This window comes from Nipponia nippon, unplaced genomic scaffold (genome assembly GCF_047370975.1).
Source record: "Nipponia nippon isolate SJK-2023a ecotype South Korea unplaced genomic scaffold, ASM4737097v1 scaffold_5, whole genome shotgun sequence".
In the NCBI taxonomy this organism is placed as follows: domain Eukaryota; kingdom Metazoa; phylum Chordata; class Aves; order Pelecaniformes; family Threskiornithidae; genus Nipponia; species Nipponia nippon.
The window spans coordinates 92,904,573-92,919,010 of record NW_028262369.1 but is presented as its reverse complement, the minus strand read 5'-3'; the positions used below and the strand labels follow the sequence as shown (position 1 = coordinate 92,919,010).

Here is a 14,438-nt window from a genome sequence, read left to right as displayed (position 1 = left end):
CACATTTCAATTAGGTTTAGCATACAGTGTTTTCTTTCTTGGGGGTGTGTGTGTGTGTGTGTGTGGTACGGAATGGAGAAGAAATATTGGTACAGATACTGGCACAAAACAAGCTGCTTGAAGGTTGATTTTTTTTTTTTCCAGGCTCTTTCCCTCAGCAAAGTCATGCCCCAAGACAAAACAACTGCTGATCTAAAATGAAATTTGTAATTTCCAGTTTTTGTACAGACTCTTCACTACAGGACCCCATCTTGGGGGTAGAGGGGAAACAGCTCACTCCTCCCCCCAAGAAATTCTGCCTAGAACAAGAGAGAAATCATGACTTGCAATGGTTACTTTCCAAAAGTACTAAACACAGACTTTATCTTCAAATTGGTCTATGGATAATCAATTTTCAGAACTACACAAGCTTTTTTTTTTGTTCTCCTTTAACACTTGAAAAAACTGAGAAAAGGATTTAAGGACTTTCTTAATCCCAAAGAACCAGCACATGGATTACTGGCAATCGGATCTAAATGCAGTTGTGAAAACCAGTTAGAGAAAAGGTTACTCTTAGGATAGGTCAGCAGAGCGTGTGAAAGCAGTGATATTCGTGATGAATGTTCATTGTATTATTTTGTACTAAAGCAGTCAATAGGGATTATTTTTCTGTGCAATTCAGGTGCACAGCATTTCTGTTAGTGCTGACACATGCCAGCGGGATTTAGCACGGCATTCCAAGCACTAATATTCCTACTAAAGAGTCAAGCAGGTCCAGATTATTTACTGAGCCTGACCAGTTAGTGTGTCTGGGCACAGAACACCTGGAAACAAGACAAACAGTTGAGTAACCCACAAAAGAAAAGCTTTGCAAGGTGCAAAGCCCAAGGAGAAAGTTTAACCTGACCTTTTTTCCCTTATTGCTATCTCCTTTGTTAGCAATGCAAGCTGTGAGAAGGGGCGAGTTTGAACTCATGTCCCGTGAGCGTATTATACATTCAAGCTGAATGTACAATAAGCTGAAAGGCAATTACAGTCCTGGATCATAAAGTCATAAGGAATTTACATTCCTGGTTTAAAATGGGAAATTGTCTTTTGCTTATCAACTAGCTGGTGCTGCAATTTATATAGCCCAAGCTTAACATGAATTGGGAAATATGGCTGTGCAAAGTCCTCATCATCTAAGTGTTATCAGAGAGCTTTCCCTTCGGATAAGTATGTACCGAAAGTACGTATATACACCTACGAACAAGCCACGGTCACAGGCAAAAGTCCTAATGTCAGACATTGCTACATGATTGTTAAATGCTTGCAAGTTGTATAGGCTGAATTTTACCTACACCAAAGAGGAAAAATATTCCAAAGTCAGTGCCAGGATGAGGGGCTAGTTTACTTAGCCTCATTTTTCTCTTACTAGAGTCTAAAAACACTAGCTGTTTTGAAAGCTTGAGGTTTGGTTTTCCTGTTCTCTTAAAGAGTCAGTTCTCCAAATGTCTTCAGTGTTTAACCACAAACAGGGTGGGCTGGGACCATTAATACCTTAGCTCCACAGTGCCTTGAGCAGGTCTTTTCTGGAGGGAAAAAAAAAAAATCTCAAACCACACACAACCACCCACAGATGGCATTTTTATAATTTACTTCAACACCTATGTACTTCCTGCACAGTACACAGTAATGTTTGTTTCTTCAACAAAATAAAACCGCTTTCAGATGACACATCATGTATCAGATGACAGGATCTGTTCCTGGGCAGAACATCAGGTTTTCAAGTGAAACTTCAGTTTATGATCTGTCAATAAGAATTAGCAGACTGTACATATAGGCAAATCTAGAGGTAAAGCTTAACAGTATGTTAATGAAAAATTTTGATTATCCTGTAAAAATAAGGACTGATAATCCCATCAATGGCTAAAGAAACAAGAGTTGCACAACTTTTGCAATAAACTATGAACATTTCTGCTATTTTTCCTATATCGTATTACTAAAAAGAAATCCACAATCATTTTCAATGAAGAAATTACCAAGATTGATAAAGCTTACCTCTCGGAGTGTAGGTTTGCCTTTGAAAAATTCCGTGTTTTTGCTACTTTTTGGTGGGTTAAATCTTAAATTTAGAAAAGCACATCCATTCGCAATAGCCTCTAAAGGAGCCGGCCCTTCATATGGAAATCCGAGACCAACAAATAGCTGAAATACAGAAAACAAGGACTATCTCAATTTTCGCTCTTTACAAGAACTGAAAGCTAAGAGCTAACTTAAAAGAAACAATAATGCATTCTAAACGTACCAGCCTAAAAAAATATAACGTTAAGAAGAAAATGGGAGAAATTCAGCAGCTCACCCCCTCCTACCCAAGCAGTAACGGAACGTCCTGTAAAACACATTCGACAATAATCTTCTGTAATGACCTGAGGTGGTTTTTCATGGAGCTGAGACAACAACGGACCCTTTCAGTTATTTTTTTTTTTGGGAAAAAAAAAAAAAAAAAAAAAGAAGTCATTTGGTGGTTTGATTGGTGTTGAAATGAAACTGCTGGGGCTCTCTTGCAGGTACAGGCTTTACTGCAGCAACCTCACAGAACAGCTACACTACTGTTTTCCCTCTCTCCCCGACATCAGCTCACCTGCTGGTTTTGCCAATATGAACATGCTCCTGGCAAACTGATTAATTTTTCTAATTAAAACGGTAGATGGCAGCAAACACCAACTGAAGACACTGTACCTAGGCAGCAAGAGCTTGCATAGGATTAAGAGGATTCAACGCCTCCAAGGTAAATTGAAGGAGGAAAAATGCATCACAAAGCTATTCTTACATCAGCCGAGATTACAGGTGCTCTAGAAAAGGGAGTGCTTTTCTCCAATGTAAAGAAATTCAATATTTTTTCAGAGTTGTCTGGCTTTTATTTGGATCTTGACCCCTTTCCTGACCCAACATAATTAAAAACCCTGAATTAAATATAGGATTCTTCATCTTTATTTGAATGTCTGTATATAATGGGAGAATTACAAGCTCTGATTTGTAATGCAATTTCTCAGCACTGCTGAATGACTTAATGTATGTGTATGTGTATATATATATATATATATATATATAGCTACTGCTTTTTTCAAGAAAATAAAGAGCAATCTTTGTAACTATTAGGATCATGTATTGAGGACATACGTATTCAAAGAGGTCAAACTATACTATTCTGCATTAAATTTTCTGCAACGTGAAAGTGAATCCTAGTAACAGAAGATTCAAAACTGAAGGCTTTTTCTAGGAGCTGAGCTTAACATTGATGCATAAACCTGTAGTCAGTACTGTTGTGCACAGGCACTGCAGCATCAATCCTCTCCGACCCATGGCAAAACCAATATAAATTCTGAGTTGGCTCATTTTAAAAAGAAAGTTAATACCTCTCAGCATAGTTGAGGACATACAATTTTCCCTGCATGGAGCTGAACACTGTTATTTCAGTATTCAATTTTCAGGTTAAAAAAGTCGCCTACTCGCAAAAAGTTTCTCAGCTGTCTCGCAGATTTAAATCTTACAGGATGCTCTGCAGTGGCTGATAAAAAAAGAGATCTGGAAGACTATCTCCACTAAAGCCAGATTATCTAAATTTGGGGTTTATATATGGCATAAGATACGTTACCTTTCAGTCAGAAAAAATACATAGTAAATTTCATCTCAAAAGAGGCTTAATTTAAAGAAAGGTAATCTCTTCAAAATAATGAATTACAGACATGAAACCATTTCATGCAGTCTGCACACATAATGTTATTTATTTAAACTACTCCTTAGTTCAGGCAGAAAACCAGCTGAGAACCAGCAATTAAAACCATCCGAAGCATCAATTCTCCTATGATCCGGTGTTTATCTGTTATGTAGAGAATGCTGGCTTGGTTGTTTCGTCTTTCACTTTTTTAATAAACTGCTGCTGTGCACTGCCAACCAGTTCTGCGTCTGACTGGTCCGTTTATTTAGGAGGAAGCTCCACAGGGAAAGAAACATGGTTTTATGTTTTGACAGCACAGAGCACGCTGTCAACACTTAATCTATAATAAATAGCTTACCACCTGTTTCGCATCCATTTTCCACCCTTACCTCTAAGCAGCACCATACCTTTGAAGAAAGCAAGGCGGCTGTGCCTGATAGCTAGAACAGTGCATGTGTGTGTGCTGCCTGTTGGCCTGAGGTTCCAGCCTGGCTCACAGCTGCCCGCAGCCCCCCCAGCTCCTTCTTTCAACCCTCCAAAATCTTCTATCACTCTCCATCACCTTGTCTTCATCAGCTCAGCTGAAATGCCCAAACTGAATCTAGACCCTGCTCCTGAAAATTGCCCTTTATTAATGTTTCTTGGTTGGGGGGGGGCTAGCATTGTGTATGGTATAAAGAGCAAAACAGAGGAATATCTTAATTGACTCAAGAAAGTCACATTCATTATGATTAAAAAAGCAAGCATTAGAAAACACAGGTCATTGCTGTAACTCATTCTTATGATGCTCTAATTTGCTAATCCTTTGAATTACATGCAGCTTGCTATTTCCAGAAAGGCTAAAACAATCTGTCAACGTACTTCCTAAAAGTATCTAACAACTGCTCCAAGTCGCTAATTGAAAAGGAAGAGGAAAAAGAAAAAAAAAAAAAAAAAGAAAAAAAGCAGAAATAACAGGCAACAATTTTCAGGTACCAGTGAAGCAAGCATCCATCCCAGTACAGCTGAGGCTGTGTGGAAGACAAGGCTCCCTCCCACAAAGTGATAAACGTTTAGACCAGACTGTATTTCTGCTGTTTTGTGATATAAATGCACACTGTTGCCTCCACATAAGGTTGCTGACTATGGCTTTTAGGGTACCCTCTTACCGAACACTGTGCCCGGTAACACAGTCCACCGTGGGCAGCTGCCTTCACCCTATGGCTGAAGATCTAGAAAGCAAAACTCCAAATTTGACAATGTTGGCAACTCAACCGTGGGTACACACGGTTCAAAAATGTTAGCCCTGATCTTGCTTTGTTAGCTGCTGCAGAATTGCTATGCAGAGTAGAATTTCTTTATGCTTCACTGGTTGATTAGTGCTTGAAACCATTTCATTTTCTGCATGTAAGCATTTTTCTCACCTTTCAAATGTTTTTGAAAACCAGAACCATTATTTTTCATACAGTGCTTTAAGCGGGCACACGCCATGGTAGGCTCTGTATGCTAACACCCCATATAATGAGATGATTGCCAGGAGGAGTTTACCGTATAAAAGTAGATCTAAAGGAGACAACAGCAAATAAATACAGATGTAAAATGATCATGGTAATAGCAGTGTGGTTTTTTTTTTTTTTTTAAAAACCATTTCCTTGTTTGCAAGGTCTGTGACCCAGGTGTGTCTGTGCCTGCAGTCTGCATGAATCAAAAAAGGAGATTCGTATCTGCAATCTCACTTGCCCAACTTGAGTAAAGCAGGTGTTGAAACCCTGAAGCAGGAATACTTTGGTTTCCCTAAGAAAGGCTGCTCAGGAACCTTTTCTGCCTTTGCAGGGAACTGAACCCCTGGTTTGGAATTTCGGGCTTTTGAGTTGGCCACCCAGCATGAGACCGGCCAAGACGCCATTCTTTTCTGATTACAATGTAGGCAGTCCTTTCACGGTGTAGTAGCTAAGTGGAAACTTCTCTGTCATGAAAAGTGCTTCACAACCACTCCCGTAAAAAAACAGTGGGGTTTTGTTTTATTTTTTGGAAACCACTGACTTTCAGTTGACATTAAGCAATTTATTTTTGGAGTTTATGGCACCAGATCGGACTATGATTAAAATGAGTACTTGAACAGAGAGTCTTCTAAATTATAGCCAAAAGTACAAAAAAGGAGTGAATGTTTTACTTCATTGACTACAATTCTGACTAGCTGAATATTTAAGAGAAAAATTTAATATTCCAGAGACTAAATGCTATAGTTCCATAAATAGGAGTGTTTATCTTCTCCTCTCCCCTTTCTAACATTACTGCACTTTATCTAATTTATTCTGTTGGGTTGGTAGGTTTATCGCCGCTTTTGTATGCCACCTTACTGAACTTATATATTCTCTTCTGAACTACAGAAAGAGAAGTGTAGCAAAGGCTGTTGTTAACTATCTTGATATACTTTTCTCATGAATATAAAATACTTTGAGAAAGTCAATCCCTTTGTGATTGAAACAACTTTAGAATAGAATCACTAGTTAAATGTCTTTTCAGCAGATTTTGTGAAGTGTGTGGAAGTAAAAAAATATATTGCTTCATAAAAGGCAATATGAAAAAAAAAGTTTGTTTTCCTATTTCTGCTTATCCAACATTCATTGCAACAGGATTTTTCCCAAACTGTCTAAACAGGGTGTTGCTCCTACTTTTATTAATCACCATTCAGAAGTTGTAAATTACACTTAGTAAAAGAATTTGGATTCCCTCAAAAATTCACAGTGACTCAAAGTAAAAAGTTGCGCCTGAAACTTTCTTGAAAGGAGGAATAGTTCTCAAGAATTCAGTACTGGTTCTTCCGAGAGAGTCTGGTCCAACTTCTCCAGCTGCCCACTTGGCAAGAAGCCACCTAAGTTGGCAGGAAGGCTGCCAGCTCGCCTATCCTATTTTCCTCTGACGTGATGAATGGCTTTACATCTTCTCATTAGGAACTGTTGACATGTCTCGGTTTTGTCATGCGCTACACAGCTGAACTAGCCATGATGAATCTCAAACAGCCCCCTCCTGCTTGGAAAATGCACTTATTCTGAAATGCGTTGCTTTATAATTCACGCCAGAATGAAATGGCAGCTGCATGCTTTTGAGAATAACTGTGTCCTATACCAACTCGTGCAGAGAGACCAAATACGTTCTGGGAATGCAAAGCTCTGATCAAGAATCATGACAGAGCTGTCACTTATCAATATTTTGCTGTCTAAGGGCATAATGAAGCAATGCAACATAAACTGACACTTCTGGGTACACTGGACTGTGTGATTTGTTACATTATTATTTAGCTCTGACTTTCTGAAAACTAGAGCATTTGTCAGCTGACCTAACAAAAACTTGCTAACACAATGTTGAAATCACAAGTGATGAACGACAATCCTTGCCTTTGGGTCTGAAAACATATATTTCGAAAAAGAAAAATCTGAAAGTTTCTGGAAGCTTAAAGACAAAGTTTGTTGCTTGGAGACAGCAAACAGCAGGCCTAGATGGCTCAAGTGAGCCTTGTACCCACAGATGTTACCATGCCCGAGTTACGGCTCCGCTTAGTCACATACTTTCAGCACACTGATTGTCCAGTGACAAAACCCCATAACTAAATTCATTATGGGGCTCTGGTCACGTTGCCTAGTGATTAAAGTGATTATGATTAAAAAGTGTCCTTGAACATCACTGGATGCATGTGCACACATACACGAGGCTCCTCAGGACACAAAGCTCCCATTCAAGTCAGCTTGGTTTTTGTGGAAAACCTGCACTTATTTGAGCAATTCAATCCGTGATCCATTTGACATAAACACAATTGACCCCCCCACGCAGCAGATGGCCAGTAGAGACAGGTGAGTGGGGGTTTGTGCTAAGCTATGCTGAAGTATTGTCTCCTAAAAGATAGCAAAATCTGAAACTGTGAATGTACAGACAACGAGAAGACTTAGAGCAAGTATGTCTGTTGATCAACACTGAGAGGTAACCATATGCTAAGGCAGAATGGCCAGTGTACCTATGAGACACTGAACATCAGCTAGCAAAAAAAAAAAAACAACACAAAAAACCAACCCGAAAATTCACCTCCGACTGAAAACATCCAAACAAATTAGATGGTAAATCTCAGTTTCCACTTTCAATCTCAGGATGCTGCTGTTTCATTTTTTCTGTTAAACTAGATTTATTGGAACAAGTAAGTATTAGACAGGAATAATAACCAAAATTCATGATGCAGTAAGCCATATTTCATTTCATTTTGTTGCAACATCAGAAATACTCCTTTTGCCTGACAGTAATAAGTCTTAGAAGCAGATGGACTCTTAACTGCTTATCATCAGATCAAAGTTTTGTTTGCCTGGCTGCATCATAAATAAACAATTTCCTTAAAAGGAAAACAGCTTTTGTCATTTGCAAATCTGCTAACAAAAGTCCAGAAAAGCCATATGAAAGTACTATTTGCAGATTTAAAAAAAAAAAAAAGTTTATTAAGAAAGATTGTATCAAAAAGATAATGTGATAAAAACACTGGCTTCCTGATACAGGGTTCTGAAACACATTGATGTGTTTCTCAGGGTCATCTACAAAAAAATGCAGCAAATTCTGAAAGGATTTCCCCCAATGTTGGGAAGAAAAAAAAAAACAAACAAACCCAAAACCACCAATGCACAACAACAGTACAGAAAATCATTAAAACCTAAAACACTTGCAGGACTCTGAAAACAGTATAGTGTAGATCCATGCTTTTCACAAAACTACGATCTGTGAAAAATAAGCAACTTAGTGATCTCAGGAGTACTTCACAATCACAAGACAGTATCTTCCATCTGATATTGCAATTACTAGGCAAAAACTGAGCGAAACTCTTCAGGCTGCTTCCTGTGCTACAAAACCCATGGAACGGCACTGTGCTGAGTTGCAGGGTATGTATGTATCAACTTGAACTTGTCCTAAATTGAATGTCCTTACACTGCATCTTAGAGCACAGCGAATATAACCAATAACAACTAGACGAGCTATCTACTTAATATCGAAAATCTAGCTTTTTAGTGTAATACATGTAAGATGGCTGATAAAGAATTAGAGGAAGACTTACTCAAATGTAACTATCATTATGAACTGTACTTTGTAAACTATAAGGACTTCAGTAATTCTGCAGGAAGTCCATTAGCTTATTTTACTATTCCAGTGAATAGAACACATTATTTTTTTTTTTTCCCCAGAAAGAAGTCACTGTTTGTGCTTGGGGTTATTACAATGTCAATATTCTTCCCACGTTAGTACTATGATTAACACAGTGATTTCATACTCCACAGAGGCAAAAGCTGTGTAATCTCAGTATTATCTATGACGAAAGTAAATGTTGACTTTTTAATCTGCAACATTATGTGTATCTGTATGCATCAAGTACATACACCCAGTGGTTGCCTTTAAAAAGTCATAATTTGCCAACAGCTGTCACACAGAGATGTCAAATTACCATCATTTTCCCAAATATTTCAAAAAGGAGATCTCTGCAGTCGTGTGGGAAGACTGGGAGGTACTTGCTTTTTTCTTTTCTTTTTTTAATAGATTTTTCTGTAGAAGTGCACAGCAAGCAACTATCAACAATGGGGAGTAAGTGGTGCAGTTCCACACATTTTGCTAATTTTAAACACACAAATCACTTCTTTCACCAACTGAAAGTTAAACATCCTATTTAAATATAATCTACTGAAGTGTTTTAATGTTGTAAAGTGCCACAAAGATTATGGGAATGGCACAGAAAACCCCACAAAGCATTCCAACTATGGGGACAAAAGTTTATTTATTTCAATGTATATACTGTCCCTAATCTTGAGTTCCCTTGACCGTGGGGCCACAGGCAAAACACACCACACAAAGCATATTCTTTTGCTCGCTCTCTCTGCACAAGTAAAGCAGAGGAAGGAAATGAATGGCGAATGAAGTGCTTGCCTTTCTTCTTTTCTCCCCCAGAGAGTAGGGTCCCTCTAGGTTAAAGTCATTGGTAGGGCACAGCGAGCACGCCCACTGTACAGCCTTCAGATATTACCTAACTTTCACATCAGGGATGTACAACAAAGCACACTCTCGGCTGATAATCTCCTTGAGCTGAATATCACATTTAAGAAAATGAAAAATGCATTCATCCATGTTTCTCAAGCTGGTTGTTAAATGTGTCTGTGACTGTAGGCTGTCATCCCAATTTTCTAATATTAGCTGTCAATCCACAAAACACGGACATGATGAAAAAGGTATTTTTAGCACACAGAAGCCAACTTAAGCTCCTTTATGTTTGGTCATTTGCTTTTCCAATGCTTTTAAATTAGGAGCTCATTCGTAGGAGGTGAAATGTGTGCACTTCAGATAGTGTCTATCTGTAGCTATTTTTCCTACTACTCCCTCCTGACAAACTTACTTTGGTTTCTCTCAGCAGAAACTGCAAATCCCGCCCACTGAGTATACCATGGTTTTTGACGTAGCCAGGGATATAAATAGTGCTTGTCCCGTGAACAGTTCCATGGACTTCCATATAGTTGTGGATGATGTCCAGGTAAGCCTTCTTATCCTGCAATAGCAACAATAAAATATTTTCAGTTTTTACACATTTCAAGCAGTAGTGTTCAATCAGAGCTGTTTTTTGTCTCCTGTACCACAAAAGCCAGAAAGATAAAAAATTCACTCATTCTTATATGATTTCTATAATATTTGATCTTTCATTACATTATTAGTTTTGTTTTCTACTAGACTGGAAGAAAACTGCAGCTTTTTTATTCATAGTATAGGTATAAATAAATCAATAACAAGGTCTTATTAATTTCTAATTGGACAAAAACCAGGTGACCATCCGATAGCTGTAATCTCAGCATGCCTAAACAATACTTGGCCTAAAAATACTAAAAAACTCATTTTGAAATATCAAATTTTCACTCTGTTTTTGTCAGAGATGCAAAATAATTATTGTTTCTCTTCTTTGTGAAGAAAAGGGTGAATCTCACCCTAGTAAGATGCACTCTTGCCACCTGAATAACTGAATACACATCTTTATCTAAATACCTAGTATGAGTCCCATAAGATACTGACAAATATTCCACTTACATAAAGTTTTAAAGGCATTTTGGAAAAGACGAGAAGAGTAATGGCTTTAGTGTTGCATTAAAAAAAAAAAAAAAAAAGTACACCATCCTAGTTTGCAAACAAGAATTACTTTAATTTTCAATGCCATATGTTTTTTGAGTTTTAAAGACTACTAGCATTCCAAAAGAAATTAGCTGTAGACTATATTTACAGGCAGTATGCAGCACAGATCAGAGAGACTTTCCCTCAATATTTGCACATAGTCTTAGTAATAGCTCTAAAATCAGGCAACAAGTTTCTGTACTTCTTGGCAGCAAGAGAGTTTTTAAGAATTCTACTTTCACTCACTATTTTTGTCATGTAAATTCTGTACACTGTTCCTTCACAGCCCAGTGTGAAAACTGGCCAACAATTTTACTGCAGTTCATTCAAAGGGCCAGTAGACTGGTGAAAATCCTGCCTTTTCAAATCTTGGAGGAGCAATACGGTATCAGGCCTAGGTGAATGAACACTATCAGTTCTTAAAACTTCCTTGCTAAATTAACTATTGGTATACATTCGAATACACAGGGTATTCAATGTCATGTAACAACTGGCTTCTAGCTTTAGTTTGCTCTACTGGTGATACTGTCTGGGATGAAGTAGGTTGCCTGCCTCATTATGAAATCGCCCTGTTCTGGTAGCTACGCCAAGGCTGCATCAGTCAGGCAATGTCCTGGGCTAAGTATTATATAAAACAGCAAACAAATGGAGACAAATGTGCTTTCTTGTTTGATGTGGTTGCTGTTATTGTTCATTAACACAAATGATTTAAAAAACTAAAAGCTTGCTCCATTTTTCATTTTTCCTTTTACTTCAAATTTGAATTACTCTGAAAGAGATGTTCCTCCCATTATTTGTGAAGTACCATAATTAGAAACCGTTGACAAGCTCATATTCCCTGTTAAGAGAAAGTCCGTTGTAGAACTTTTTCTTTGCAAATGTGCAGGAGAAACGTAAATAGCATAGCCTGGTCTTGTTTCCAGAATGGAAAAAAAAAAAAAAAAAAAAGTGGTCTGTTGCTGGAGACGCACCTTAATCCTGCCTGCCTGGCTTTCTGTACAAACCCAGCCTATGAGCTAGGCTTTAGTGTTCTGAATGGGAAGAGAAGGCAATGAAGCACACGTACTGCTGACATGATCTGCCTACAATAAGAACACTAACGCACTTGCCTCAGATTTTATGGGCTCATATCACACAAACTGATGACATGAATGCACTCTAACTCAAGAAAAATAGGAGAAGCAAGCAGCTAGAAAGAACAAAACAAGGATTACCTAAAATTGCACTTACTTATTTTAATGATTTCAATGACAATTTTATGAACCTGTTACAGAATATTTAGCTGCTCTAAAATAAAATATTTGTCATTAAAATTATTTAGTCTTTATAGTCTTTCTAATGGTTCCTGAGCAACTGCATTATTAGCTGTAGGACTGTTGAAGATTTTACATACGTTCAAAAAGCAATTAGGGAAGAAAAATCCATGAATCATTATTGAACAGAGACACACAACTTTTGGCCCAAGAAGTCCATGAACCACTTGTCTCTGGTGGCTGTGCAACATGCCTGATTACGCATTCTTCCTTACACATCAAGTTTGGGCTATTTTTGGAGTCAGAATACTGGACTAGACAAATCTTTGATCTGAACTGGCCTTGCTGCCATCTTCTTATCTTTATTAGCTCATTTTCAAAGATGAATGCAAAATGGACCAAAAGAAACATAACATTTTCACGTCTCCTGTTTATATGGGATGCCAATAAAAATCTAGTGGGATTCTGAGAAGTATTGTGAAGTTCATTGCTTAAATTCTGATGGAAACACTCTTTGATACATACAATGGACCTTGAATTTAGCCCAAAGTATTCCTCAAATCATCTTGTTAATAACAAAGTGAATCTTCCTACTATATCCATGTGCTGTCTATATAAATACCAGCACTTGATGGCTACAAAACAGGGAATATAGGATTAAAAAAAACAAAAAGGAGTATACTAAGATAGGATGAAGAGAACAGGCTTCCGTGCTGTATTTACAGTAGTATTTTTGGGGGGCAGTTTTTACTTAAACCCTTAAAGTTACAAAACCATGTAATAATATTACTAATAAATTCGAATTAACTGAGCAGACATACAAATTATATTTAAAATTAATGTATAACCGATCAACACAATTTAGGAAGACAAAGCAAAAGCAGTAATAAAATCAGCATGTTTCAAGCATCTCTGCAAGTGCAAGCAAAACATTAAATTAACTATCCATAACCTTAATTGGGAACATTACTTAACCATAAGACTGACTTCTTTCCTGATTCAGATTCTAAAACCACAGATAAAAAAATCTAGTATCCCAAACAGCATCGATCCTTCCATCCGTAATATTTAGAAAAATAACGGACTTTTAAATGGTGTCACTGGGTTTTCACCTCCACAAGATACAGTAACTACTGTAGACGGCGCTATAGAGTCTATAGAATTTATTTTTCCTCACAAAGGAAACCTTATAGATAGATAGGCATAAGTAAACGGATCAATACGTAAAATTTGTATGAATTAGTTTTCAAACCAAAAGAGTAAAAACATGAAAACACAACACACACAAGCTGGGAAAAAGCTTTCATCCCCTAAAGGGCAACCCTCTTTTAATCAAATGAAATTTTTAAAGAACAACTGGAACCGAGAGCAGCATCTTCCCTTTGTTCCCTGTACGTAAAACAATTGCTCTTAATTCTTCCAAAAGTCTTTCTTTCTGAAGGAAACAAACAAAAAGCCCAACCAAAACCTCAGAAAGCACAACCCACAAAACAATCACTCCTTTATTCCCTTATTCAACTTGAGTCAAAAGCTACTGCTTTCATAATCATCTATAAAAATACCGTCAGCACCTTGTACCTTACACAAATCTCACTAACATTTGTCTCCTTTTCCATTTAAGTAGTTCTGAAGTTCCACATTCCTTGTAGAAAAGTATTATTTTGGATCATGAAAGTATATATTGCAATCAGCCACTTTACAAAAATAATCAGAGCACATAATTCAATTCTAGACATTAAAAACATTGAATTAGAAAATGAGAGAGCGTAAATATGACATTTATAAATAGAAAGGCTACAAGTAAATAAATCAAGAAATGTGATTTGCAAACAAAATATTAACATTCCTTCAACTGTTAATCCACTTCCTGAGTTTGCTTGCTTGGGTGCTTATATAAATATTCCTTTATCTTAAATCATTTGACAGTAAACGCCAGATTTTTACTTTCTTCAAAATGAATTCAAAGAGAAAAGATCATGGGCTGCTGGCTAGTACTGTAAAATCAACATTCTCTGCAGAGTTTGGATCAGACTGCGCTGTTCAGCCATGTCTGCTGTCCACACTGCAAATCTAGACTTCGAGCATGGAAGATAACCACATAAAAAAAAAAAAGCAAATTATTTCTCCTCAGAATCAAAATGGAAGAATAACGGTGAGTAACAGTCATACTAACCTTTTCTGAAACAATTTTTCATCAGCTAAAATAAATATGCCATTCAGGAAAGTACTTTTTGTTGATCATTGACTGCAGAACTGTTATTACTGTTCATCAATTATTTCCACCTACTTTTAAAAGATAGGCCTTTCTCATCAAAGAAATGAAGTGACAACTGTCTGATAAGTCTTTCCCTAAG

At 37.3% G+C, this 14,438-nt stretch overlaps 1 protein-coding gene across 4 annotated transcripts in view; it reads right to left on the bottom strand.

The window, feature by feature from the left end:
• The window catches only part of MGAT5 (alpha-1,6-mannosylglycoprotein 6-beta-N-acetylglucosaminyltransferase), a 131,635-nt gene that overhangs the window by 16,435 nt on the left and 100,762 nt on the right, over window positions 1-14,438 (bottom strand). For all 4 annotated transcript variants that reach the window (XM_087731579.1, XM_087731576.1, XM_087731578.1 and 1 more), the window contains exons 12-13: window positions 10,071-10,220; window positions 2,020-2,166 (exon numbers count right to left, since the gene is read on the bottom strand). In XM_087731579.1, coding sequence (XP_087587705.1) covers window positions 2,020-2,166; window positions 10,071-10,220 — 297 coding nt within the window. The remainder of the gene's footprint in view (window positions 1-2,019; window positions 2,167-10,070; window positions 10,221-14,438) is intronic.